The sequence below is a fragment of the Mustelus asterias genome, chromosome 15, assembly GCF_964213995.1.
Source record: "Mustelus asterias chromosome 15, sMusAst1.hap1.1, whole genome shotgun sequence".
NCBI classification, from domain to species: domain Eukaryota; kingdom Metazoa; phylum Chordata; class Chondrichthyes; order Carcharhiniformes; family Triakidae; genus Mustelus; species Mustelus asterias.
The window spans coordinates 42,523,013-42,550,095 of record NC_135815.1 but is presented as its reverse complement, the minus strand read 5'-3'; the positions used below and the strand labels follow the sequence as shown (position 1 = coordinate 42,550,095).

Sequence of the window (27,083 nt, the reverse complement as noted above, 5' to 3'; positions counted from 1 at the left end):
TAACATGACAAAAAGAAGCAATTAATTAGCTAAAAAGCATTTTGGGGTGTTCTGAGAACATGGCAGGTATAATATGCATGTAAGATCTTTGCTCTTTATCAAATCTTATTTGGTCTATTATTTATTATCACATTAGTGTATTTATCCCCAAACTGATGATTCTTAATACAAAACAGAATCTGAAAATGTGATGTAGGAAAAATGATTTTCATTCTACAATGGCACAGTAGTTAGCATTGATGCCTCACAGCACCGGGATCCGGGTTCAATTCTGGCCTCAGGTGACTGTGTGCAGCTTGCACGTTGTGTGTCTGCGTGGGTTTTCTCCAGGTGCTCCGGTTTCCTCCCACACTCCAAAAATGCGCAGTTAAGTTGATTGGTTATGCTAAATTGTCCCTTAGTGTCAAGGGACGTCAGATTTGGAGTTATTCAGATCTCACATTAGGTTTTAATCCTGGGTAACTATTCAGACAAGTCCCTTGGAATTTTGAAAGTTCCAACACAAATACAGAATCTGAGGCACTCGAGGAGGATCCTGGGCAAGAGGTAAACTACAATTCCCATGTAGATCTGCACATCAGGATCTTGGCAGAGTCCTAGCATGCATCTTCAGTCATACATCCATCTCCGACAACCCAGATTCTGGAAGATTTGGCCCAAAATATCTGTTTCATCAGGGATTCCAGCTTTTATCTATGTAATTTGCACGGGCTTATATGAGGGAGCCTCAGAAATACCCCATTAATTTGCACAAGTTTTTATCACAGCTTGCTGAAGAATGCCAGTTAAAGATATACTGTTGAGATATTCAAGTGTGGAAACTGTGTTGAAACGTAGCATTTATATAAACAAAATCTGAAGTCAAATGAGTGTAGGTAAAAATGTTTTTATCAATTGTAGTCATAAACAAATAATTTAAATTTACATCTATACTGCTGCGTCAAAGAATAGAAAACTAGTTACTAGGTTTTCATTATATCCCAAAACAACTTTAAACTTCAGTGGGGCAAAAAAACTGGTGATATCCAGTTGGCCATCCGATATACACCCTGTGCAATTTTCTTTTAGGGCAACCAGCTTGATACAGCAAGTTTACTGCCCCCACAGTTGAGTTGCCTCCATAAATTATGCAGATATAGTAGTATAGGAGCACAAACTGTACATTTTTAGAAATTAAAGTTTATACATAGAATGGAAAAATAAATTGAATACACATTTTAAAATGAAGCTGCTTAATCCAAACTAAAGTTTTCTTAAGTTATTTTACAACTCATCTGATCTCTTACAAAAATGCACTTGCATTGGTACAGTGCAAAGTATAATAGAAATAAATGCATGACAACAAGGTCAAGAATTGGTGCATTTCAAGAAGCCAGAACAGCCTAGTATTTACTGTAAGGTGTTTCATAGCAAAGCTTTAAAGTGTAACATTGGTGCACTAGGGAAAGGTGGTGTGCAGTTCATGTATGCAGAGTCTCAGTGGGACTGGGACAGCAACATGCCACAAGATAAAGTGAATTATGGCACAAGAAGAAAGCAAGGTGGGTGATTTTTAGTATATTCATTTTAATTTGAATGTGGAATCAGAAGTTAATATTAAATCAAGATTTGATGTACTAGCTGTGCACAGTAAGAGATCAAAGTCAAGATAGAGCACCATTCTACAACTCACAGCTTTTCACAGGATCTAGTTTTTAAAAATGTGTCTGGTACAGGCAAATTAGCGCATGCCCAAAAGTTGTCGGCTTTTTAGTTGGTAATTTTTTTCCATTTCACATAATGCTCTGGCTCGGAGATTCGCAGCTTGCAATCTTTTCTTCAGATCCACATTCTTTGGTTTGAGTCGTTTCATTGCATCACTATCCTTGAAGTGCATGTTTTCTTTACTTTCTCCTGCAAAATGAACTTTCTTTTTCCCTGGAGAAGAACCTGTATCTATATAGTCATCTAGCAGAGAAATCAGAGATTTAAAAAAATCAGTTCCAATCATATTTTACAAGCTGTGACAATTCCATACTTTCAAAGTACAAACGATCTAAGCAGTCACAGTCTCAATTGTTTTTTTTTTAAAAAGGGACCAGCTATTAGAAGAACCATAACATCCCTACAGTGCAGAAAGAGGCACTAAGCAGAGCAGAAAGATACATAATAATTAATTTACTTCAATATCAAAGCATGTTTATTCCACTCGTGAGCAAATCATTTGAACTGTCTTTTTTCATTTGTGAAGTTAGCTTTGTAAACAATCTAGATAGTCAATCTTAGCAATTCCATGCCCATAAATCTTCACACTCCTGCTGGTAAGGATACTGAACTCATATTTTGTAGCAGCACAGTCAACAAAAGTATAAATCAAAATATGGAATGCAACACGTTCAAAAAACAGATTTGATTTGTTTGGCTCCACTTAGTGATGCCACACCACTAGGTGGAGCATTTCCTACACATGTGTAAATGCAGTTTGTGACATAGTCAGCAACATCCAGTCTGACTAGACAAAGGAATTGGTTCTCTAATTCTTCAAAGATAAAATAAAAGTAAATGTGATACCATTGGGAGAAATAATAGTGCAGTAGAATTGCATTTAAAAGTAAATAATGATTTTTAAATAGCTTTATTAATTCAATAACAAATTTGGGAACAAATCCAGATTGTTCATTGGAGCTGTACTGGCCGGAGACTCAATTTACAAATTTTTAATGAGTTAGTAAAAATCAATAAACATATTTTGAATAAAATACTTCTATGGTAAAATATCAATCACCCAATATGGGGCTCAAAACCACAAGAGTCCAATGATCTATCAACTGAACTAGCCAGGAGGCATAGAACCTCCCTGCATGCCACCATTTTAATTTGTTCCTCGGCTTTGTAAAGGAGAAAATTGATTTTCAACCAGAATACCCAATAAATCAGAAAAAAATACATTAAAACCTGAAAGCTAACATCCCATTCACATGGCAGTGCTAAACTGACCTGGGACCAAAATGACATGCACCGCCATCTTGGTGGGAGAAACTATGCATGTGCTGGCAATCATAGTGCAAGGCTGAGTGTGCTTGTGCAACTGCTCCTAGCATCTGGCCAGTGGGTATCAGGAGTTAGTGTATTTGTTTTGACAAGCTTACTAGTGACAATAACGGCAAAGTTTGATGGAATTGCAACTGCAGAGGGTGCACTCCCCACATTAGTTGCAGTGCCTGTGATGTCACTCCCAGCAACATCCCAAAGATACACCGATCAAAGATATCCAAAACTATGCAAAAACTACAACTTGAACTGAAACGGCAAACAATACAATATCTTTTTCTCCAAAAAGAACTTGCCATTTTTAATAAAAATTATTATATTTAAGCAGATCAGATAATTATTGCATGAAATTGTGACAGATAATGTTCCAGAAAACAGACTTTTCCGATCTGATGGGAGATTGGCAGATATTTTGATAATTTAAACAGATAGCATGCTGCTCTATCTAACCGATGCTATATCTTTGTCGAAAGTGAAGGGACAACATACAGAGCAGTTTCCTTTATATCTAATCACTTATGTAAATACAGGAGAGAGCAGACAAGCGAGGGGCAGCAGAAGGAGGAGAGTGGAATGGTGAAGGCTCAGGCTAGCAGCAAACTGAACAAGGCTCTAACACAATCCAATACTGGTACTAACTGGTGGGCACACACCAATGACATCAGCAGTGGAAGACACTGCCTATAGCTCAAGTCAAGAGCTTATGCAGATCAATTCCTTGCGCATGGCCATTTGGTGTTTGAAGTTAGTATACAATAATTTGATGCAGCAGATGAAGGAAAAGCAAAATGTGGGGCGGCATGGTGGCTAGCACTGCTGCCTCACAGCGCCAGGGACCCAGGTTCGATTCCCAGCTTGGGTCACTGTCTGTGTGGAGTTTGCACATTCTCCCCACGTCGGCTTAGGTTTCCTCCCTCAGTCCAAAGATGTGCTGGTTAAGTTGATTGGCAATGGCAAATTGCCCATCGCGTCAGGGGGAATAGCAGGGTAAATATGTGGGGTTAAGGGGATTGGGCCTAGGAAGGATTGTGGTCGGTGCAGACTCGATGGATCGAATGGACTCCTTCCATATTGTAGGGATTCTATTCTAAAAAAGGAGTTTATAATGTATGTAGAGCAAAAATAAATATACAAAACCCATGAGAACAATGTTGGAAATTCAGATACTTCATTAACAACTAAAATAACAGATCTGTACACCATTCATATTTATCATCAAGGTCTATCCAGATAGGAATGCCAGGTGGTTTTACCAATATTACCTACCTAATCTAAGGACTGCAGTCTTCAGTATTTGCTGTTCTTTCATCAAGGTGTAGTTCTTCAATATGCTCTCTGCCCTGTTCACAGAAGGTAAACATTTTAATTTTACAATTGTATCTGAATAAGGATTCTAGAAAGAAGACCTCATTCAGCCTAAACAGAAATATTAAGATAAAGGCAAAATACTGTGGATACTGGAATCTGAAAAAAACCAGAAAATGCTGGAAAAACTCAGCAGGTCTGACAGCTTTTGTGGAGAGAGAATAGAGCCAAAGTTGAGTCTGGATGTCCCTTTGTCAGAGCTAAAGGCAAAGAAAAGAGGACAAGATTTATACTATGAGGGTGGGTATTGGGGGGTGACGGGGGGGGGGGGGGGGGGGGGGGGAGGAGCGACTGGAATTAGACAAAGGTAACATTCAGACATTCAGATCACTTAATGGATGCTCTAAGCACCTTTCTCATCACCATTTACATTCACTTTGTCCAAATACAGCCCCCCACAAAAAACAAAGACTATGCTAACTTCCGCAGTGAACATTCCATTTCTTTGTCAGGATACGTAGTACATTGCGTGGGCTATTTTTCAATAACCTATAGAAAAAAAAATCGAGAGGAGATCTGATAGAAGTGTTCAAAATCATGAGGGTCTAAGCAGAAATTGTTCACATTGATTGAGAGGTCGAGAACCAGAGGACACAGATTTAAGGTTATTGGAGAAAGAACCAAAGGCGACAGGAGAAAATACTTTTTTTTAAAAAGCAGAGAATGGTGAGGATCTGGAACGCACCACCTAAAAGGGTGGTGGAGAGATTCAATCATGGCTTTCAAAGGGGAATTGGAAAAGTATCTGAAGAGAAAAAAAATGTAGGGCTATGGGGAAAAAGCAGGGGAATGCAGAGAGCCAGCATGGGCTCAACAGCCAAATGGCTGCCTTCTGCGCAATAACCATCCTACGATTCTATGAAGTGTAGCCATTTATCCAGCAAGGCAAACACAGTGCAATAAAGAAGTGCAAGTCAGAAATGATAAAATCCTATCTTCTGGGTTTTTCCATCTTAGATTTGCATTACATGAGATACATCAAAACTAGGTAAAAAGTATTGGACATCAGCAACATGAGCCAGTGAAAGCACTATACGTTCACATTATACCTGATGAACATTATCTGTACAAAATAAATTGTTCTTCAACTTTGTTCTGCACCTTTAATGCACTCAAACTTCTGAGTCAACACTTCATCTGTACATTTTATGAGCAACGGCAGTTCAATAAAAAGGTGTATGTTTATAAAAAAAGCAGCAAATGTCAGTAAGAGGCTACTGACTATTTTGGTTTGCAAGACAGTCTCCTCGGGAAGCCATTTGTTTCTTTTGTATGCAACTCACAAGGAAGACTTTAAAAGTCAGTATGAGCATATGGTTGGGGGGGGGGGGGGGGGGGGGGGCGGGGAGCGGAAAGAGATAAGACATGGACACCAGTTCAGTTGGGCCTTAATTTCATGGCATTATTATTTTGGTAGTCACCCCATTCATGACCATTCCATCTGTTACTATACTGGTACAGAGCTATGAAATATGGGAACTTTAGACACGAGTAGTACATGCTAGTCTTAATTTAATACAACCTGTTCATTTCATATTATTTGGTAAAACAGTAAAACTTAAAGTAATTTGGGAAGCAATGAGCAAAGAGTTAGAGCATTCATGGAATACAAGCTGAAGAGTTGCAATGCACAACCAAATAATATAGTTACATCAATGGCAGGAGGTTGTACTTTGTTTTTTTCTGTTTTTATTCCAATTCAATCAAATCAAGTCCAATTCAGAATCTCAACAAGTTGAGACATTCCCGATCCAAGCTGACAAGACAGGGCTCTCACCTCCTGTCTTGGGCTTGATCTACATGATCCAAGCTGATTGGAGTAAGCATAGCTCCTCCTCCAAGGCTTGATCTCATTTGCATCTTGGCCAAGATGCCGCTTTTAAAAATTGCTTCAAATGAAGCTAAAATGTAACCTAATGACTTCAACCAAGCACAGCATGTCGATACTACACTTGATCTTAACCAAAAGGCCGAGAAGCGATGTTGACAAGCTCACAGTTGTGGTTTACTGTCAAAATGTAGGTACAAGATCTTATAATTAGAAAATTGACTTGTATACGGATACAATGTTGTTAATATAGTTAACATTAGGTTTTTCCGCCTTTATTTAGTGGAGAGAGCATATGCATTGCATAATTGAAACACGAGAGTAAAAAAAGTCTCACTCTGTAATGACACCAATAAATCCCCTTCTTGTTGCACTTGCATTAGATTTCAGCAATCACAACACACAAAAGCAAGCATTTATTTTTAGAATGCTACTGAGAAAATTGGTTTTAAACATGGGGACTTACTAACTAACTGTACTAGAAATCTCCTCCAACAGGAGTAATATTCTTCAGCTCACTGTAGCTTTCACCAGTGCTGTTTCAGGAACATGACAACTTGCCAAAAATCACTTCAAAAAGTTCTCCAATAATTATTTTTCATATGGGATGGAGCATTGAAATTAGATTTAAATGTACAAGTCTGCTACCTAATTTCCATCATCCAAAAGAAAATGCTAGTAAGCTGTTACCTAGAAAACTTTTCTTCTGCCAGTCTCTCTCGAATGCAAAGCTCCCGCTCGCGTTCTGAAAACAAACAAAGTCAATAGTAACTACAGTTTTCACATACATTTTTAGTATTTGACATATTCAAAATCTACTTTTTGCTTGCAGGGTAATAAACTGAAAGAGTTACGCTAATAGTTTGGTGCATGAAGTTCTGCACTGATCAAACATACAGGCCACGATTTTACCAGTTCGATCCGCCCAACAGTGGGCAGTGGCAAGGTGCTAGGCTGGCACTGCCCTAGAGGCAGCACCTTGGCAATGCCCACCGATCACCTTGCCACTGCCCACCAGCCAGTGCCTGAGGGGTCAGGCCACTGCATCTGTGATCCGGGGACGTGGACTCACCATCGGCCACAGGCCCCTGCGATTGGGGGGGTGGGGGGGGGGTTTGTTGGCTGGCTACTCTCTCTCTCTGTCAGGCCTCTGCTGTTGGAATTGCACATGTGCAGCCGCAGAGGTCTAGACAAGCACAATAGCTCCCTCTGCTTCCTGATCAGGCTGCCTGGCGAATTAAGCCCTGCCCACTGTCTCTAGTAGCTAGAAACAGTCTAGCCCATTTTTTTCAAGCACTATGTGCATAAGATTGGGAGTAAAAACTCCCCCAAAAACGGATCGGCAACTCTCCCATTTTCACGCTAGCTGGATACTTAGACATTTTCTCGTAAAGTTCTACCCACAGACTGAGATGTGAAGTTCAAAGTGGACTTCTGGATTATGTAAATAATTTTCATTATAAACATAATGCACATGTATGACAATCTCAATACCACTTCCTCTTCCTATAATGCAACTAATTGTAATTCAGATTTTATGATAGAAGCAAAACAGTTGGTAGAACTTCATCAGCTATAGTCTGGTGCTGAAGAAACAGGAAAAAGTATGCATATGTATTGGAAGTGTTTGATATTGAAGCACCTTTGTTCACTATATCCTACTTCCAACAAAAGAAACTTCACAGATCAATTTGCTTGCAATCAACCTGGGTCATTAATTCATATTATATTTACTTTTAACTAACTGCTGCCCTACTTCACATTCTCATAACATTAATAGAGGAAGAAAGAATTAAAACCTTAAATAAACTGGCTTTACTTAGCTGTATTTGATTTGAACAATTGAACAGGCATCAAGCAGGTAAATTCCATGAGGAACATGATCTCTTCCATTCTGTTACGGTATACCACAAATAAATAAAATAATTTAAAATTAGTATAATTACGTTCAAGAAACTCTTCTCTTTCTTTCAAGGCCTTCTCCCTATTGTGAAGCTGTTCCTCTTTAAGTTTCAGCTCAGTCACCAGCTGGTCACTGTCCTGGAGATTCTCATTCTCTAGCGATCTCTTGCCTCGTCTTTCGGCGGATATTTTTCGCTGCTCTTCAGCCACCAAATCAGCAATCAAGATATGCTGCATTAGCTCATCCACAGAAGGCCTCAGGTAATCCTGATATATAAAAGACAAATCGGTTACTTTGAAAGTATAAACCACATGTCAATTACATGAAAACAAATAATTTTTGTGTGTGACATTCATTGTTCCCCTTACCCTTTTTAAAGAGAACATCACTTCATTTAAAAGTCTACAGCATTACATATTGGTTGGTTCTACAAGTAAAAGCCCAAGACACAACAGGTCAACGGGGCCAATGGGTTCGATGCAGAGTTGCATCATGTAAATAGCCTCCATCATGTTCCTTCAGGATTGCTTTAACCCACTTGGCTTCTCATTTTTGAGCAACAGAGACACCAGAGTCAATCTGACGATGTTTGCTTAGTTCAGCATCAAGGTTCTTCGATACCAGGTCATTACATTGACTAGCATTATGTTCCTGTACTAGCAACCCAGAGTTCAAATTGGGAAATGGAATCTGATTTGATCATTTGTGGGCTGGGACCAAATAAGAACAATGATGAAAACTGCTGGTATGTCGTAAAAAACATACATCCTTCAGGGAAGCAATCCTGGCTGCTCTACTCAATTCCAGTCCCTCACTATGTGGTTAAATCTAAACACCCTCAAAGAGGCTAGGAACAGGTAAAGAAAATTCTGCCTTGTCACAAATAGAAACTACTATTTTCAAATAGGTAGAAGTTTCTACCACTAAATTAGTCAACAGAATGACCACCTGTTGCAATTTTCCAGGACATACACTACATATCATCTGATTCCATGTCACCAGGCGCTCCCAAAAGTGGAATCGTTACTATTGAGAGTGTACCTTTTCCTGTCCAAGATCAATTAAATACAGTGTGAATTAGAGATGTTACAAGGAATCCTTGCCTTTCCAAGAACATTTTTGTTTAATTCAACTGTATGATTCGTTTTGAAATAACAGTTTGTGTATTCACCAATTGTATAACATTTTGGGTTATAACTGTATGCCCGGACAGAACTTAATTAACAAAGATCAGTGCTAGGGCCACAATTGTTCTCAATCTATATAAATGAATAGGATATGGGAATCAGACGTAATATTTCCAAATTTGCTGGTGACACAAAACTAGGTGGGAATGCAAGATGTGAGAGGGATACTAGGAGGTGTCAAGGGGACTTGGACAGGATAAGTGAATGAGCAAGAACACAGCAGATTAAATATAATGTGAATAAGTGTGAAGTTATCCACTTTGGTGGAAAAATTAGAAAGGCAGAGAGTATGTCTTAAATGGTGAGAGGTTGGGAAGTGTTGACGTCCAAAGGGACCTGGATGTCCTTGTTCATGTGTCATAAAAGCAAGCATGCAGGTGCAGTAAGCAATTATGTCAGCCTTCATCATAAAGAGATCGGAGTACAGGAGTGGCAATGTCTTGCTACAATTGTACAGAGCCTTGGTGAGACCACACCTCTAGTGTTGTGTACAATTTTGGGGTCTTCTTATCCGAGGAAGGATATAATTGTCATAGAGGGATTGCCCCAGAGGTTTACCAGACTGATCCCTGGGATGGCAGGACAGTCTTATTAGGAGAGATTGAGGAAACTGGGCCCATATGTTATAGAGTTTTGAAGAATAAGAGGTTCTCATTTAAACTCAAAATTATTCAGGGAGTGGACATGGTAGGTATAGCTGGAATGTTTGCCCTCGCTGGGTAAGTTTAGAACCAGGAGACTTCAGTCTCAGAATAATGGGCAGGCAATTTAAAACCAAGATGAGGAGGAACTTCTTCACTCAGAGGGTGGCGAATCTTTGGAATTTTATGTACCAGAGGACTATGGAAGTTCAATCATTGAGAATGTTCATGACAGAAATTGATAGATTTCTGGATACCAATGACATCAAGGGATATGGGAATGGTGCTGGAAAGTGGCATTGAGGTAGATGGTCAATCATTATCCAATTGAATGGTGGCACAGCCTCAAATGGCTGAATGGTCTACTCCTGTTCCTATGTTATAATTGTTCTTGTATAAGTTAAATGTAGCAGATGCTAAATAATTATCCAAGAAATACCCATTTAACTTTAAATTTATGCAAGCTTGTATCTTAGAGGCAATTCACTGAGAATATCAGTAGTTTCATCTTTAATTTTTTCCAATGACAAGGATTAATCCATGCTGGGCAGTAGAATTCATGTACAGAAATGCTGGAAAATCTCAGCAGGTCTGACAGCATCTGTGAAGAGAGAATAGAGCCAATGTTTCAAGTCTGAATGAGCTTTCGCCAGAGATTCCAGCATTTTCTGTTTTTGTTTCAGATTCCAGCATGAAATCTTTTGTGAAAGCCTGCTAGCACATTAGCTGTGTAGGTGGATCCATTGATCTCCCATTTTGGCCAAATTGAGATTTGTCTTGTCTTAAATGTATGTTTGTCTGAATATTGTTAATTTGTAATGTTTTTGATTCTAACATGTCAATGTTTTAATTTCATTTAAGTGAATAAACTTTTTTTGCCTTTGTGAAACGAAATGTTTAATGAAAAGATTTAAATTAATCAGGCCACCTGAAAGAATTTCCCACAACACAGCATCTGCAGTATTTTGCTTTTATTATAGTAGAATTCACGTCTCTTATATGAAATAAGCCAATTTGTTGATTTTGCAATTGTACCTATTTTCACTGGAATGCTTTCAAATCACCTTCCATGAAGAAAGAACACTGATGTGGGTACATGAAATTTCAGTAGCCAGTGAATGGAGCAAGGATCCAGTGCTAGCATTCCCAATTCATACCATTATTTAAAGGGGCATGGGTCTCCACTTGTGGGTGTGACAGGTGATAACTAGTCAGATAATATGCAGTGAATAATCTAAAAAATTGCAATAAATGATTATGCTATTGACTCAACTGGTAATAGTGCGGCAATAAAAGTTTCTCATACCTGCTAGGAAATAATATAAGGCTCCAATACAGAGTACAAATGCAGATTGAGATGATAGAACCTTGATTTTATTAAACAAACAGAAACATTTACAACATGGAAGGCGACCATTCAATTCAGTAAGTTTATGCCAGCTTGCTGTAGAGCATTCCAGCCTGCCCATTACTGAGCTCTATCATTGTAGCCTTGCAATTTTAGTTCTCTCAATCAATTTGGTTTTGAAATTATTGATCATGTTTTTTCCACCACCCTTGTGGGATGTATTTAACATTGAAACATGGAAAATAGAAGCAGGAACAGGCCATTCGGCCCTCTGAGCCTGCTCTGCCATTAATTTTGATCATGGCTGATCATCCAATTCAATATCCTGATCCAGCCTCTCCATATTCCTTTAGCCCCAAGAGTTATAACTAATTACTTCTTGACATCACACAACATTATGGCCTCAACTACTTTCTCTGGTAGTGAACTCCACAGATTCAGCACTCTCTGGTGAAGAAATTTCTCCTCCCCTCAGTCCAAAAAGATTTACTCCTTATCCTCAAACTATAACCCCTAGTTCTGGATTCCCCCACCATTTGGAACATTTTTTCTGAATCCACCCTGTCTAACCCTGTTAGAATTTTATAAGTTTCTATGAGATCCCCTTTCACTCTTCTAAACTCCAATGAATATAATTCTAATCGACTTAGGCTCACTTCATATGACAGACCTGCTATCCCAGGAATCAGCCTGGTAAACCTTCATTGTATGCCCTCTATAGTAAGGAAATCCTTCCTTTCCAGGTCATTATCACTAATTGTGTCAAAAGATTCTTTCTCACATTGCCCTGCATCTCTTGCCCCAAACCTTACATCTGTGTCCCCAGCACTTGTACCACCAGCCATTGGAAATAATTGTTCTTTGTCTACCTTATACAAACCTGTCATAATCTTGTACACTTCTATCAAATCTCCCCTCAATCTCCTTTGCTCCAAGGAGAACAACCCCATTTTCTTCAAGCTAATCTGCGTGTCTAAAATCCTCTATCCCTGAAACCTTTCTGGTAAATCTCATCTTCAACCTCTCAGGGACCCTACATCCTTTCTGAAGTGTGGTGACCAGACTGGGCACAATACTCTAGTTGTGGCCTAACCAGAGCTTTCTAAAAGGTTTACCGTAACTTCCCTGCTATGTAGCAAGTTATGTCTACAGCTAACTTACAATTTAAGTTTCATATGTTTTGGTACAGGGACTGCTTTTGTGGCCAATATAGGCTGGTAAATAACATAGATGATGGAAAATGAAATAAAGAGAAGGAAGTGCCTAAAAAACAATCAAAATCCACATCGGACAAAAAGAAAAGCTGATACTAACCTTAAGGTTTAGCATCCTGCCAAGGAGATCGTTCAGTTCATCAGAATACCGATAAGGAATCCGTCTAAACTTGCCCTCTCTTATTTTCTCTGCCAATTCCTTCTGATTGTATGCAGTGAAAGGTGGGCTTTAAAATAAAATTATAAATTGAGTCAACTATTCTTCTACATCTATTGTGTCTGTTATAATCCAGGGACAAAGCATGGTTGTTTAATCAATAGCAAAGCTTAAACTGGACATGATAACCGTGATGTCATTTGACATCAAGTAAAAGCTTGAAAGATGTAAGATTGTAGCTATGTCAAGGCTTTCTAGTTCCAAAATTACTCACTCATCAGTACAAGCTGAAGAAATGCTGTTCATAGATTTTGATCTTTACCCCTAACCATCTGTTGTGTGTCTTCAGTACACAAGAATGTCCACTAGATGTCATTATCAACCACATTAACATCTCCATTTTGTACCAAAGGCACAATGTAATCATACAATGCAACAGCTGAGACACAGGCATAGAACAGTGATAGACAACCTAGGCATAGAACAGTGATAGACAACCTAGACTGGTGAATGGGGCCTCCATCTCATTGAACTGCAAAATTGAAATCAGACTTGTTCATTAACCATGAATAAGAGTAACATTTAAACTGAATATTTCATGAATTAAAGAAAATGCTTAATCATTTATATATTAATAGAACGAGCAACTTCAAATGGTAAAATAAGAAGAAATGTTTGCACTTTGGACACGCACTCAGTCATTGTTGTGTGCAGTCAGCATGCACCTCACTTGCCCTTGCCTTATGTGCGTAACACTTCAGTCAGACCCATTGGAAAAATACTACATGGATATCAGCAGGTTGTGGCAATGGTCAAAATGTCTCATGGTCTCCCCTCAGAACCCAGATGGGAAGCATGTGGCTCCCAGGCCACAGGTTGCCCATCACTAGCAAAGAGTTTCCCCTTTGGGCACATCCAGAAAACTGTGCAAAAATACAACCATGAGATGACAGTTTAAGGTTTATGTTAAAGTTAATTTGAATAATAAATGTTAAATTGTTATTGAATGGGCTGGATAATGGAATGCGATTATTCTTTACTTCTTTCCATTATAACATATTCTTTGATGTGTTTAAGATTGGGTTGAAGTTTTATTACTACAGTTGAAAGAGTTTATCAAAAATAAGCATTTTAAATAAGGGTATTCTATAGAATCCATAGAAACCCTATGGCGGAGGAGGCCATTCGGCCTATCGAGTCTGCACTAACTGTCCAAAAGAGTATCCAGGCCCCACTCATTTACCCCTCTAATCTCCCTAGCATCTTTGGACATTAAGGGATAATTTAGCATGGCCAGTCCACCTAACCACACATCTTTGAATTGTGGGAGGAAACCAGAGCAGCCAGAGAAAACCCACAGACACAGGGAGAACGTGCAAACTCCACACAGTGACCCACGGTCAGAATCAAACCCAGGCACCCCTGGGGCAGCAATGCTAACCACCGTGCCATTCTATCCTCCACCAGTGAATTCAATTTAAAAATTACTTAAAAACATTACAAATCCATAATGAAACATTTAATACTTTATTGGAGTGCATGAGTCAGTTTCTTCAGAAATTATGGGCAGAATCTTCCCAAAAAATGACTGAGGGTGCCATCTTACAAAAAACATTCTAAGTGCCGAACAAGTGAGAAAACGGGAGTTTCAGACCTGTTTTTTGGGTGAGTTTGGAAATGCAATCTTATAACACTCTGTCATTTTTTTGCACAGATGTGCGATTCTCACCAATGATGGGGGAGCCTGATTTCGCCAGTGAAGGCATTCGCAGACTGTCTAGGGCACCCTGATCTCCCAGTGAATCACCCCATGTCAACATGGGTCACCGGCATCTGGGTCTTCCCAATGGGCTCCTCATCACGGCCCCCCCCTCCCTTGCCAGTCACGGGATCTTCCGACCCTCTGGCGCGGCGGGAACCTGGTGAGGATCACTACTGGTCTTCATTAGCAGACACCAGGCGTAATGGCTTCACCAGAGGGAGTGGAAGCCATTGAAGCCCCGGGACGGTTGGGATCATGGCTGGACTGCCCAGACTGGCACCACCCAGCCAATTGCTCCTTGTGCCAGACTCCAACCCACGGAGCTCCCTCCCCACTTGCAGAACTCCCCCTTTGCAGAGTCCTCCTCCCCTGCAGGGTTCCGCTCACCCCCACTCAGGTCCCAGTGGGCAGTGCCAGTCTGGGCAGTCTAGCCATGATCCCAACCGCCCCGGGGCTTCAATGGCTTCCACTCCCTCTGGTGAAGCCTGGTGTCTGCTAGTGGAGACCAGTAGTGATCCTCACCAGGTTCTCAGTGTGCCAGAGGGTTGGAAGATCCCGTGACTTGGGAGTCTGGCTTCAAATGGGCTAAGCATATCTAAATGCTACTTTAAGATATGCTAATCAGCCTCAGTCCCTTTCTGAGCTGATCCGGTTTGTGTGAGGACCGACCGGTGAGGACGGTGCCGCTCAGAACTCGCCAATAACATGTAAAACATGTCATTAATATTTAAAGCAGCTTCGTGCCCAGATTTCACTGGCAAAACAGGGCTGGTAAGATCATGTGAGGCGAGAAACCGGGCATAAAACCGATGTTCTGCTTCTCATGCAAAGATCGCACCCTAAGTGACAAAAGGGCGAGATAACCAGAGTGACCCACACCACCAGTCTGTCTGGCACCACAACCATCCTACATTTAGTCACTTTTTGGGAGAGTGGCTAGTTGCACATCAGTTCTGGGAGGGGCGGGTCCTAAACACATCAGTGAACCCAGCTGCTAAGCGATCAGGTGCCATTTTGAAAGGGTGCCTCAATCTCAGCACACTGGAAGACACCCCCCCCCGCCCCCCCCGATATGTTTCCCCACCCCCTCCCTGACACGGATCGGTGGCATCAGGTCCATCCCAATGGGTCCCCATCATGCCTTCCCCCTCAGGCCCCGTCCATTTTTTATTTATTAGTGTCACAAGTAGGCTTACATTAACACTGCAATGAAGTTACTGCGAAAGTTATTGCTGGCACACTGGCATGCCAAGGAAGGCTTCAATGGCCTTTGAGCCCCCCTTAATGTAGCCAGCATGTCCTGTCTCCCTTCGCTAGTTTAATAAATGGAAATGCATTTGTAAAAAAAGTATAGGTGTAAAATGTATTCCTGAAATTTTTCTTGCCACAGCACAATTAGATTAAAATGTTTCAAAACACTCATTTGCACTTATTTTTAATGACTTACACAATTAAAATTTTCAAATGATGGGGGCAATCCTGCCAGCCTGTGGTGCTGGGCTCACGAGATTGGCCTGATACATCTGGGGACTCAGCAATCGGGCCTTGTGGGGGTCAGAGAGGCAGCAATGCGGGGTCATGGGGCTGGCCAGCGATCGGGAGGCCGGCGGTGCAGGGCTACTGCACATGCACCGATCTCTGCACTGACAACGCTATGCTGCTGGCCTATCCAGCGGAATAGGCCCCGCCCACTGATTTCTAATGATATTCATGGTAGTGTGCTCTGCAGTGCACAGAGTGTGGAAGATTCATTTTGAAATCCTGCTGAAAAAAAACCAGCGGAATTTACGCAAATCCGACACTTTTTGGGAGAATCACCCCCAAGATGTCTATGAATGACTAAGGGGGGCATATATACATAAGAACGCGGAACTAGGAGTAGGTCACTCAACCCCTCAAGCCTTCTCTGCCATTCAATAAGATAATTGCCGATCCAGCTGTAATCTCAACTCCACATTCCCAACTTCAACTTCACATTCCTGCCTACCCCGATAAGCCATTGTCAAGAATCTATCTACCTCTGCCATAAAAATATTAAAAAGACTCTGCCTCCACCATCTTTAAGGAAGAATTGCAAAGACTCACTGTCCTATGAGGGAAAAATTCTCCTCATCTCTGTCTAAATTGGGCCCTTATTTTTAAACAGTGATAATAAACCAAATCTAATTCAAAACATCAAGATTCAGAAAATTCCATGCATTAGAAAGTTTGCCAATTTTTCAAGTAAAAATTGAATCAATAAAAATGAATCTGAATGAAGTGATTTGCAATTTAAAGTGTTACCACTTTTGTACAGAACAATGACTTTTTAAAGTTCAAAATTCGGTGACTGGCTGAAAGGATCACACAACAGGATTTCAAGTTTTAAGACTGTTACCATAATAAACAAAGCAAAAGCAACACTGACTAACCACTATTTCAATAGGCAACCTATACTCTACTACAGAATTAAAAATCCCCTCCATGGTGAGACTTTACTCTATCCCTTAGTGGACACCTCATTCTCCAGTAACTACTCCAAAGCTGTTCTCAGCTTCGGTTGGCTTGCTTTCGTTTATTTTTTTTTTCCAGCCTGCAGCTTCTAATCCCCAAACGGACTTCCGCGGTAAGGGTTACCTCTGAGATCCCGCCGTCAAGCCAAAGCAAGGTGAACCTTCCAGTCTCATTTAAATTCTCACGAACCTGGTCTCTTCAATTCGAGCACGAGCTGCCACCCACATTCTGAGTGGTGAACAATAGTCTAGTTGCTAATCTCTCAGAATCAGGTGGACTGACCCAATCTGTGAGCTTCAAGAATATTTTAAGAAAATCCCTATAAGCTATATTACAATGACGTGTTATAGAATCCTAAGCACTTCTCCATGGTAATATGAATCACATGGGCCTTGCATCGAGGCAGAAATGCCAATTACCTTCCTCTTTAGATCCCCCCCCACTCCATTTGTTCCTGAAATTAAATAGAGTGTTTAAAGTATAACCATTTACAAAACCTGACATTCCTAACCATTCTCCCCATCCCCCAGCCCTTACTGTTGTCCACAAGTACGATGAAACAGTCTGGGCCCTTCTTTAATCCTTAACAACCAAACCATCCAAACTTGTTGTCAGGCAGTTCAGAGCAGATCACATGACACTTCATTTTAGCTCTAAATTAGAGAAACAATCCCCAAACATAAAAATGATACCGTGAATCACTCATGGTCCAATGGGGACCAGACATGATGGTCATGCCAGGGGGGAAATTGGAAGCCAATGAAGCCCCTGGGTGGTCAGGGGCATGGTCAGGCACTGCCCAACAGGCACCATAGCGGTGCCAAGGGGGTGTGACCTGAGTGGGAGTGGGGCAATGATGGTTGGGAGGCAATGGTGAGCTCCAAGGATGGGGAGGTGGGAAAAAAAAAGAAGTCAAGAGATCGGGCGCAGCACGGTGGGGGGGGCGGATGCTCGGCAAAGGGAGCTCTTCATGGGGTGGCAATCTCTACAGATGAGGGGAGGGGATGGCAGGAGGTCTCCCATTTCACTGAGTTTGGGACACCTGCACAATGTCACCCAAAACGTTCTGCAGCCAGCTTCACCAGCGAGCTTAGGCTCAGCCCCCCCCCCAACCCACAATCGCATCGGGGCCTTTTTTTGCAAGATTGCGACTCAGAGCAAGTGCCATTTTTTCACTTGTCAGGCACTTTGAATTTTTTTCCGTGACATTGCGTCCATTATTCTTTAAAAAAAGTTATTTATTTATAACAAAAATTACAGACGGCAAAAGTAAAAGTATAAAGCAGAATAAGACAACTAAGACAAACTCACAATTGAAACAAAAGATACTGTGGTTAGAATAGCCTTAGTACAGTACTTACGAAAGTGCACAAAGTTCATACAATAAACATCCCAAGGACCATATGTCAGACTTCTCATTATAGGACATGTAATTAATTTGTTCCTGCAAGTCAAAACATACAAATTATTAATATAAACTTATATTGTCAGTTACCCAGTAATTGTCACCCTTAATTCATCCACTCTAATTAGTTACTTTAATACAAGTTAGATAACATATCAAAGTAATGGAAAGTAATGTAACATTTAACAATTAGATTTAAATAAGATTGAATAATTAATAATAGTAATTAAATGGTTACTACATTCCAAAATCCTTTCCTCTTGAAAAGACCAAGTGACAAATCATTATGTCATTGGTGAAATTCAGAAATTATTAAATCATTTTCAGGATTATTAACACTGACTATTATATACATTTCCATATATTATAAACAAAAAATGTATACTCACTGGAGACATGTAATATGGAGTGCCAACAAATGTTTTGGCAAAACTAGTGTCATGTTGTAAAATCCTAGCCAAGCCAAAATCACCTAGTTTGACATTATGCTGTACGTCAAGGAAGACATTAGCAGGTTTGAGATCTCTGTGTAGCACTGTGCGGCCACTTTCATTGCGTCTGTGACATTCTCGTAAGGCCAAAGCTAACTGAGCAAGAACACGCAGGGCAAAATCTTCCTCTAAATACCTTCTGAAAGACAAATTGATTTTTCTTTTAAAAACTCCTGAAACTATTAAATATACATAACCTAATTAACAAATTCATAGTCTTTCTACAATTCGGTTTAAACAAAATATGGAACAAAAACACAGCAACAATATGCATTCTACAGGGATTATCTTTATTATTACCCGCTGCAGTGTATTAAGAGCTGTCATCATAATTATTTAGCATTTTGAATCAGGGATGTTACAATCTTTTATTCTTATTTTCTTTTATTTCCTGTTGTGTCATAGAATCATAGAAACCCTACAGTGCAGAAGGAGGCCATTCGGCCCATCAAATCCTCACCAACCACAATCCCACCCAGGCCCTATCCTCACAGCACCATATTTTTATCCTGCTAATCCCCCTGACACTAGGGTCAATTTAGCATGGCCAATCAACCTAACCCGCACATCTTTGGACTGGGAGAAAACCAGAGCACCCGGAGGAAACCCACGCGGACACGTGGAGAATGTGCAAACTCCACATAGACAGTGATCTGAGGCTGGAATTGAACCCGGATCCCTGGCGTTGTGAGGCAGCAGTGCTAACCATTACCATTGTGCCGTCAATATCTGTTTGTTAATATTCATTCTGCTGGGGCACAGGTCCACGGGCACTCTCTAATATCTCACCAAATTGTCTATTTTTAATTCATAAATAATAAGCAAAAAGTCAAAGGCTAGAAGACAAAGAGCCTACCCAAAATGGTAGTTCTCATCAGATACTGCCTAATCTGCTGAGTGATTTCAGCATTTTCTGCTTTTGCTTATTAAGCATGTGCGAAATTTTGCGCAACTAATTGAATGTAGATTAAATTAACTTTAAAGAAACAATTCTTAGACAATAGTTTAAGTTAATGTAGGGGCATAGCTAAAACATTCATACATTTCTAGCAATTTCTATGAATTGTGGTCAAATGGACAAGGCCTTTGAAATTAGGCCCAACATAAAACTGGAAATTTTAAATTAATACAGCTAAAAACTACTTCTATGAGGTGACCACAGGTCAAAAGCCAACAGGGACACATATCAGAACTGTCTTGCATATTGAACACGGGTGCTTCACCTTAACAATAGGGAAGTCATCATGACCTGAAACCAGAACCCAGACCTTTTACATATTGAATAGAGAGGCTCAAATTTTACAATGGAAGAGTCATGATGGGCCAAAACCCATCAGGAGGTACTCCGACATTATGATTGTATATTCCCTAGCTTCAGGCAGACTCCCTGCTATTGAAGAGATATATACAACTAGGATAACCTGGCCTAACCTCATTGGGTGTTGTGATCCCCAGTCTGTCACCCCATTGGCAAAAAACAATTGAATATTCAAAGAGAAGAAAAGGATAAAACAGCCATATTAAAGACAAGCTCCAGCAAAGACTTGGGGTGACACAAGGCGTGAGAGATCCACCTTCATGCTAAGAGGACCCTGGGTTCATCTGTCGCCGTGAACTCAGTGAATTGAATTCAACAGCCCAATTGATTTTACTAGACCAGGTAATATCTATTTCTCAGGTAATTAGCCTAGTTTGGGGAAAGTTAATTGAATGTTTCTTTCATCCGTGAGTGTTTTTCTAATAAAGCCAAGTTTGAATCACAGTCTTTCGTCTGTCTCATGAAGTAAAGGCACTTCAATAAGTGTAATGGTTGAAGTGACTGTATAAAATATTTCACAGACAGAATAGTTAAAGTTAACTTTTTCCCTTTAAGTTTGAAACAAAGATTAAAAGTTTTTTCAGCTTGAATACACTTTAGTACAAGAAGTGGAACATATTTGGAAAAATAATTTTTAAATTCTCGGTTTATTCAATCACATTATTACACTATAGAAAAGGTTTGGTTTAGAATTTGTACTATAGATATGAAATTGAAAATTTATGTTCAAAAAATATATTGTTAAAATTTTAAGAAGTCAATTATTTCGAGGCAGGGAATCATGGAAAAGTAGACTATTAACTGTAGATCAATGCAGACAATGCAACAAAAAAAATAAAACATTGATCATAGTTAATTGAACAGGAGGCTCTGGCACATTCAGCATCTTTGAGACTTGGCTTGGCATTTTGAAACATTTATTTCCTGATGGGGATTAAGAAAAAACAAATTGCAAGCGTTTTTGCCCAAATTTGAAACAATTTATAAGTAAAATATGTTTTGCACCATCTGCAAAATAATCTCTGAAAACCCAGAAAGAGCACACACTATACTGGTTACTAATATTATGCAACAAGCCCACGGTTGCAATGAAATTAGATGCCTGAGCCCAAAATTTCATTCCCAAATTTCTCCTAGGTCCAGTTGGCAGACTGGAACTTTTATTAATCTTCCCCCTTTAAAAATCAGTTTATTTCTCCTTCCAAAACCCAGCTGCCCAGTGGCATTTAAAAACAGCAGCAACATGGTTATAGCAAGAAGAGACTGGATCACCTATATTAGCCTAACCTAAACTTCACCTAAACGCAATATACTAGTTGCACAAGGGAAACTTTGGAAGCAGCAACATACAAACACAGATTCCCAAGATTAAAGATAAATTCAGTTTAAAAATTGCATGAAGAAAATTATTTTCTGGATCTCAGTTGGAAAATAAATGCATGTCTTCATAGGTTTCGGCATTAAACAGTGGCAATATGGTTGATAAATAAAACATGGACAAGGGAAGTTGGTCTGAGTTAGCAGGCAGCCAGTCAAATAGCTTTACAGACCTTTGCTGATGAAGCATCCCATGCAAACATGTTTCTGAGCAAACCAGGCAGAAAAGAAAAGTTTAAAAAACTCAAAGCACAAAGCCAAAAGAACATATTGGGCAAAAAGTAAATTTGGTCTATAACCTTGATGAAGAGTGAGGCTTCCACAGCTGCTATTAGCATGACTAGCAGCAAAAAAGGTAAGCGATGGAGTAGATTCGTTAGCTGGGAGATTAGGACCCAGCTAATATGTTCACACATCATGCAATTACTTATGGTTGTAACAGAATAGGTATTATAATAGTACATAAATTCACCAACAGCTTGCATTGATATAACACCATTAAAATAGTAAAATGACCCAAGGCATTTCACAGGATGTTATCAAATAAAATTCTACACCAAGCCAGATGGATATCAGAGCAGATGACCAAGATTTTAAGGTGTGTCTTAAAGAAGGAAAGAGAGGCAAGGAGGTTTAGGGGGATAATTCCAGACCTTAGGGGCTTGGCAGTTGAAGGCATGGCCACCAATGGTGGACCAATTAAAATCAGGGGTGTGCATTTGGCCAGAATTGAAGGAATTCAGATATTTCTGAAGGTAGCAGGGTTGGGCGAGGTTAGAGATAGGGAGGGGCATACCCATGAATGGATTTGAAAACAAGTATGAGAATTTTTTAATTGAGGCATTGTTTAACTGGGATCCAGCGTAGGGCAGTGGAGGTGAACCATACTCGTTATGAATTAGGATTTGGACTAATAGTTTTATGTAAACTTACAGTATTTTGAGAGTTTTTAAAATCAAAACATAACTCATACGTCAAGCAACATGTTATCAATCTGGAGTCTTCAAGGGGTTTCACATATTGGCGATCTACTCTGTTTGTCTGGGGCTGAACATACCATAGTAGTACTAAGTTTTGTTTTCTCCTTATTTATGACAGATAGTAGTTTCTTTGCTGCCCACTAATAAAATGTTTTTTTCTTATTATTTATACAGTTCTTTAGAAATTGGAAGAGAGAGTCCTCAAGTGTCTTGAATTGTAGCTTTCCACTCAAACACAGAAAAATTTGAAATATTGTTTTTCCAGGAACAATTCTAATACAATAAAATTAACATTGCTACAAGTGAAGCACTCTCCCTTTCTCCTGGGTTATCATCAGACAAAATCTTGTTGGAATAGGAGTCAAGTTTAAAAACAATTATACTGAGAAGTCATAGTTGTGACATGGTGCATCTTTCAAAAAAAAACCATGAATAACATGTTCTTGTTCAGCAAAAATTAAAAACCCCAGTCATACAATGCCTGTTAATACAGGCACCACTAGTGCCTGTATTATATAACACATTTTACCTTTCTCGTATACACTTGTTAATCAGACTGGCCAAGTCGCCTCCTTCACAGAACTCCATTACTATGTACAAAGTTGCATTTGTTCTGTCAATAATACGGTCATAATATCGAACAATGTTTGGGTGTTTAAGTTCACGAAGCAAGTTCACCTCCGAGACGAGCATCTGTTTTTCTGCCTCAGACATGGACCCGTAGTCCATCTCCTTCCAGACCAGGACCTGTAAAAGTTAGTTCATGTAATGAATATCCATTTCAGGTGGATGACAGTAGTTTGGTATCGCAAAGATAGGTTAGATCACTTAATTTTTAAAATTGAAATTTGAGGATTATGTTTACAATCAGAACAGTTACAAATTTTGCTGTGTGTTGAATTGCATATTTACAAGTGCTCATTACCAAATATAAATTTATCAGTTTAATTTTTGAAATTTAATGCATTTGACTTGACAATTTGTGTATGAGCTTCATATAAGGTATACTTTGGACAGATTTATTTGTGACATCTACATCTATTTTTTCAATTATCAATGAAAGATCAAAGTCATATTCTTCCCAAACAAAAATTATCCTGCAAGAAACATGGTGTTCATTATGCCATTCAGTGGAAATGCTAAGAAAATGCCAAGTCTTCAAAATTAGCAATGGCACTGAAGTTATTCATCGTAACTCACTTACTTTTTAGACCAGGGGTTCCCAAACTGGGGTTCATAAAACCCTAGGGTTCTGTGGGACTCCTCCAAGAGTTCTGCGGTCAGTCTAGTCATTTTAAATTTAAATTTCCAGCTTGACCAATCGAAGGTGTTTGTTTCACTTTGTTAGCCAGTGATAGGCACACAAATCAATCAATGAGCAGCCAATATACTGAGAAAAGCGTGATATCTAAGGTACCCACTGCAACCCAAAATAACGTGTCCATTCTATATCAGCATAATATGCATCTCTACCTCATCTGCATCTTCATAATTAATCACAACAAACCTTTCCTGGCTGACCTCTCATACTCCTAATGGAAGCAAGCTCCACATTCTAAGAAGTTTCTCAATTCTTTACTGGATTTATTAATGACGATCGTAAATCTATGGTCCCAAGTTTTGGCTTCCCCCATAAGTGGGAGTATCTCTACATCCACCCGATCAAACTCTCATTACCTGGACCAAGATTGCCCGAAGTGAAGGAAAAGCACACGGGAAGCGGTAGCACAGTGGTTAGCACTGCTGCTTCACAGCTCCAGGGTCCTGGGTTCGATTCCCGGCTCAGGTCACTGTCTGTGTGGAGTTTGCACATTCTCCTCATGTCTGCGTGGGTTTCCTCCGGGTGCTCCGGTTTCCTCCCACAGTCCAAAGATGTGCGGGTTAGGTTGATTGGCCAGGTTAAAAATTGCCCCTTAGAGTCCTGTGATGCGTAGGTTAGAGGGATTAGTGGGTAAATATGCGGGGTAGGGCCTGGGTGGGATTGTGGTCGGTGCAGACTCGATGGGCCGAATGGCCTCCTTCTGCACTGTAGGGTTTCTAAGGAGTTAAATATTTTGGGTTTCACCTGTGCCAGAGAGGCTAAGGCACACATTGGGCTCCTCAGTCACCTGATAAGTTACTTTTAGTCATCCTGGATCTCGAGGGACTGCCTAAGACAGGCAGTCATTTGTCGGATCACTGGGGGGGAAAAAAGATGCTCAGTCTGTTCAATATTTTCTCATGGTCAGTCTGGTATCATCCTTCGGAATCAATATCACACCTTTGAATTTTCTATTTAGTAGTTATAGATGTGTTTTATATGACCAACACTCATCCGATGGCGTGAGGGTGCATCTTTCCAATTGTAAGGAGTCTAACAACACCAGGTTAAAGTCCAACCTGGTGTTGTTAGACTCCTTACTGTGTTTATCCCAGTCCAACGCCGGCATCTCCACATCTTTCCAATTGGCCAGGGAATGTGAGTCAGAGAGGTCAGACCTCCAGGAACTGGTGCGGATCAGAGGCGGCCGCTTCGTCTCTTCCCCGATCGCACCAATTTTCCCATGACACCCCCACTAACCCGTCAGTTTGATGGAGAGAGAGCGCAGTTTTAACCGTTCAGACAGTTGGACGGCCCGCAGAGCCTCCCCCGCTCACCTTCCCGTCCGACTTTCGTCTGATCTTCTGGCACCTGCCGTAAGAACCGGAACCGATACTCTCCAACAGTTCATAGTCTCCCAGGCGGGACGGCATTTTTTCCGGACGAGGCAAACGGCCACGGGCATCGATGTCCCCCCCGGCTTGGAGTTGAAGGCGGCTGTGCGAGTTGGGCCGCTGCCTCAGTGTGTGCGAGCGGCCAGCTGGTGGCCGAGTAGCGCGAGCCTAACAGACCAGGCGGCGCGGGCCTCCCGCCCAACTTTCAAACCGCCTCGCGCCTCAACTCCATTCCGATTGGTCGCTCGACCTCGGCGTCTCGACCTTTGATTTGCTCACGAACATAACAAACAGTTGCCATGGCAGCGGCTGGCGGCGCGGGAGCAGCGCGCGAAATTTAAACGCGATCGGCGCTGCATGTCGCTGGCCTGCGATTGCATCTTCTGTTTCGGTTACAATTCAGGCAGGCCTTTCTGAAAGTCAAGTGCGCGTTACTTTGTTGTTAGAGAAAAGGTGATCCAATTTCTAAAATAACGTGGTCTTAGAGGATCGCAGCAAAGTGAACTAGAATTTTACTAGGTTCTGGGGAAAATGAGAGACTTTCTTTTAAGTTTATTTATTCGTGCCGCAAGTAGACACTAATAACACTGCAATGAAGTTGCTGCGAAAATCCCCAAGTCGCCACACTCCCACACCTTTTCGGGTACACTGAGGGAGGATTTAGCACGGCCAATCCCCTAGTCGCCACACTCCTACACCTTTTCGGGTACACTGAGGGAGAATTTAGCACGGCCGATGCACCTAACCAGCACCGCCTTGCAGACTGCGGGAGGAAACCCACGGACCACGTGGAGAACACGCAGACTTGGCACAGTGACCCAAGATGTGGAGATGCCGGCGTTGGACTGGGGTAAACACAGTAAGAAGTTTAACAACACCAGGTTAAAGTCCAACAGGTTTATTTGGTAGCAAAAGCCACACAAGCTTTCGGAGCTGCAAGCCCCTTCTTCAGGTGAGTGGGAATTCTGTTCACAAACAGAGCATATAAAGACACAAACTCAATTTACATGAATAATGGTTGGAATGCGAATACTTACAACTAATCAAGTCTTTAAGAAACAAAACAATGTGAGTGGAGAGAGCATCAAGACAGGCTAAAAAGATGTGTATTGTCTCCAGACAAGACAGCCAGTGAAACTCTGTGGGGGCTCTGTGGGACCGCACTTCAGCGGTCACGGGCATTCGGCCTCTGATATTCGGGTAAGCGTTCTCCAAGGCGGCCTTCGCGACACACGACGGCGCAGAGTCGCTGAGCAGAAACTGATAGCCAAGTTCCGCACACACGAGGACGGCCTCAACCGGGATATTGGGTTCATGGCACACTATTTGTAACCCCCACAGAGTTTCACTGGCTGTCTTGTCTGGAGACAATACACATCTTTTTAGCCTGTCTTGATGCTCTCTCCACTCACATTGTTTTGTTTCTTAAAGACTTGATTAGTTGTAAGTATTCGCATTCCAACCATTATTCATGTAAATTGAGTTTGTGTCTTTATATGCTCTGTTTGTGAACAGAATTCCCACTCACCTGAAGAAGGGGCTTGCAGCTCCGAAAGCTTGTGTGGCTTTTGCTACCAAATAAACCTGTTGGACTTTAACCTGGTGTTGTTAAACTTCTTACAGTGACCCAAACCAGGAATTGAACCTGGGTCAGGTGGAGCAAAAGAGAAGGTCAGAGATAGGTTAGGTGCTATGAGGCAGCAGTATTTACTTGATTTTATTTTTAAAAACTCTTTGTGGAGTTTGCACATTTTCCCAGTGTCTTACATGGGTTTCCTCCGGGTGCTCCTGTGTCTTCCCACAGTCCAAGGATGTGCAGGTGAGGTGGATTGGCCAAGGTAAATACATGTATGGGGTTACAAGGTGAGGACCCGGGTAAGATACGCTGTC

The 27,083-nt window shown here is 40.8% G+C and overlaps 1 protein-coding gene and 1 non-coding gene across 5 annotated transcripts; both read right to left on the bottom strand.

The window, feature by feature from the left end:
- Window positions 1-871: 871 nt before the first annotated feature.
- On the bottom strand, window positions 872-25,432 carry nek2 (NIMA-related kinase 2). 4 transcript variants are annotated; one of them, XM_078230556.1, is made up of 9 exons: window positions 25,137-25,432; window positions 23,029-23,246; window positions 18,723-18,963; window positions 18,290-18,372; window positions 12,617-12,743; window positions 8,170-8,392; window positions 6,914-6,968; window positions 4,297-4,370; window positions 872-1,947 (listed from the first exon to the last, which is right to left on the bottom strand). In XM_078230556.1, exons 1-9 carry the CDS (start codon window positions 25,230-25,232, stop codon window positions 1,721-1,723), a joined length of 1,344 nt encoding a protein of 447 aa, XP_078086682.1. In that variant the 5' UTR covers window positions 25,233-25,432; the 3' UTR covers window positions 872-1,720. The 4 variants fall into 4 exon arrangements, with proteins under 4 accessions (XP_078086682.1, XP_078086685.1, XP_078086683.1 ...); XM_078230559.1 differs by having other exon boundaries at window positions 23,178-23,246; window positions 25,137-25,417; XM_078230557.1 differs by having other exon boundaries at window positions 18,723-18,960; window positions 25,137-25,403.
- Window positions 6,187-6,377, bottom strand: LOC144504974 (U2 spliceosomal RNA). Its single transcript, XR_013499746.1, has one exon. It is a non-coding gene; the product is annotated as a U2 spliceosomal RNA (small nuclear RNA).
- Window positions 25,433-27,083: the final 1,651 nt, after the last annotated feature.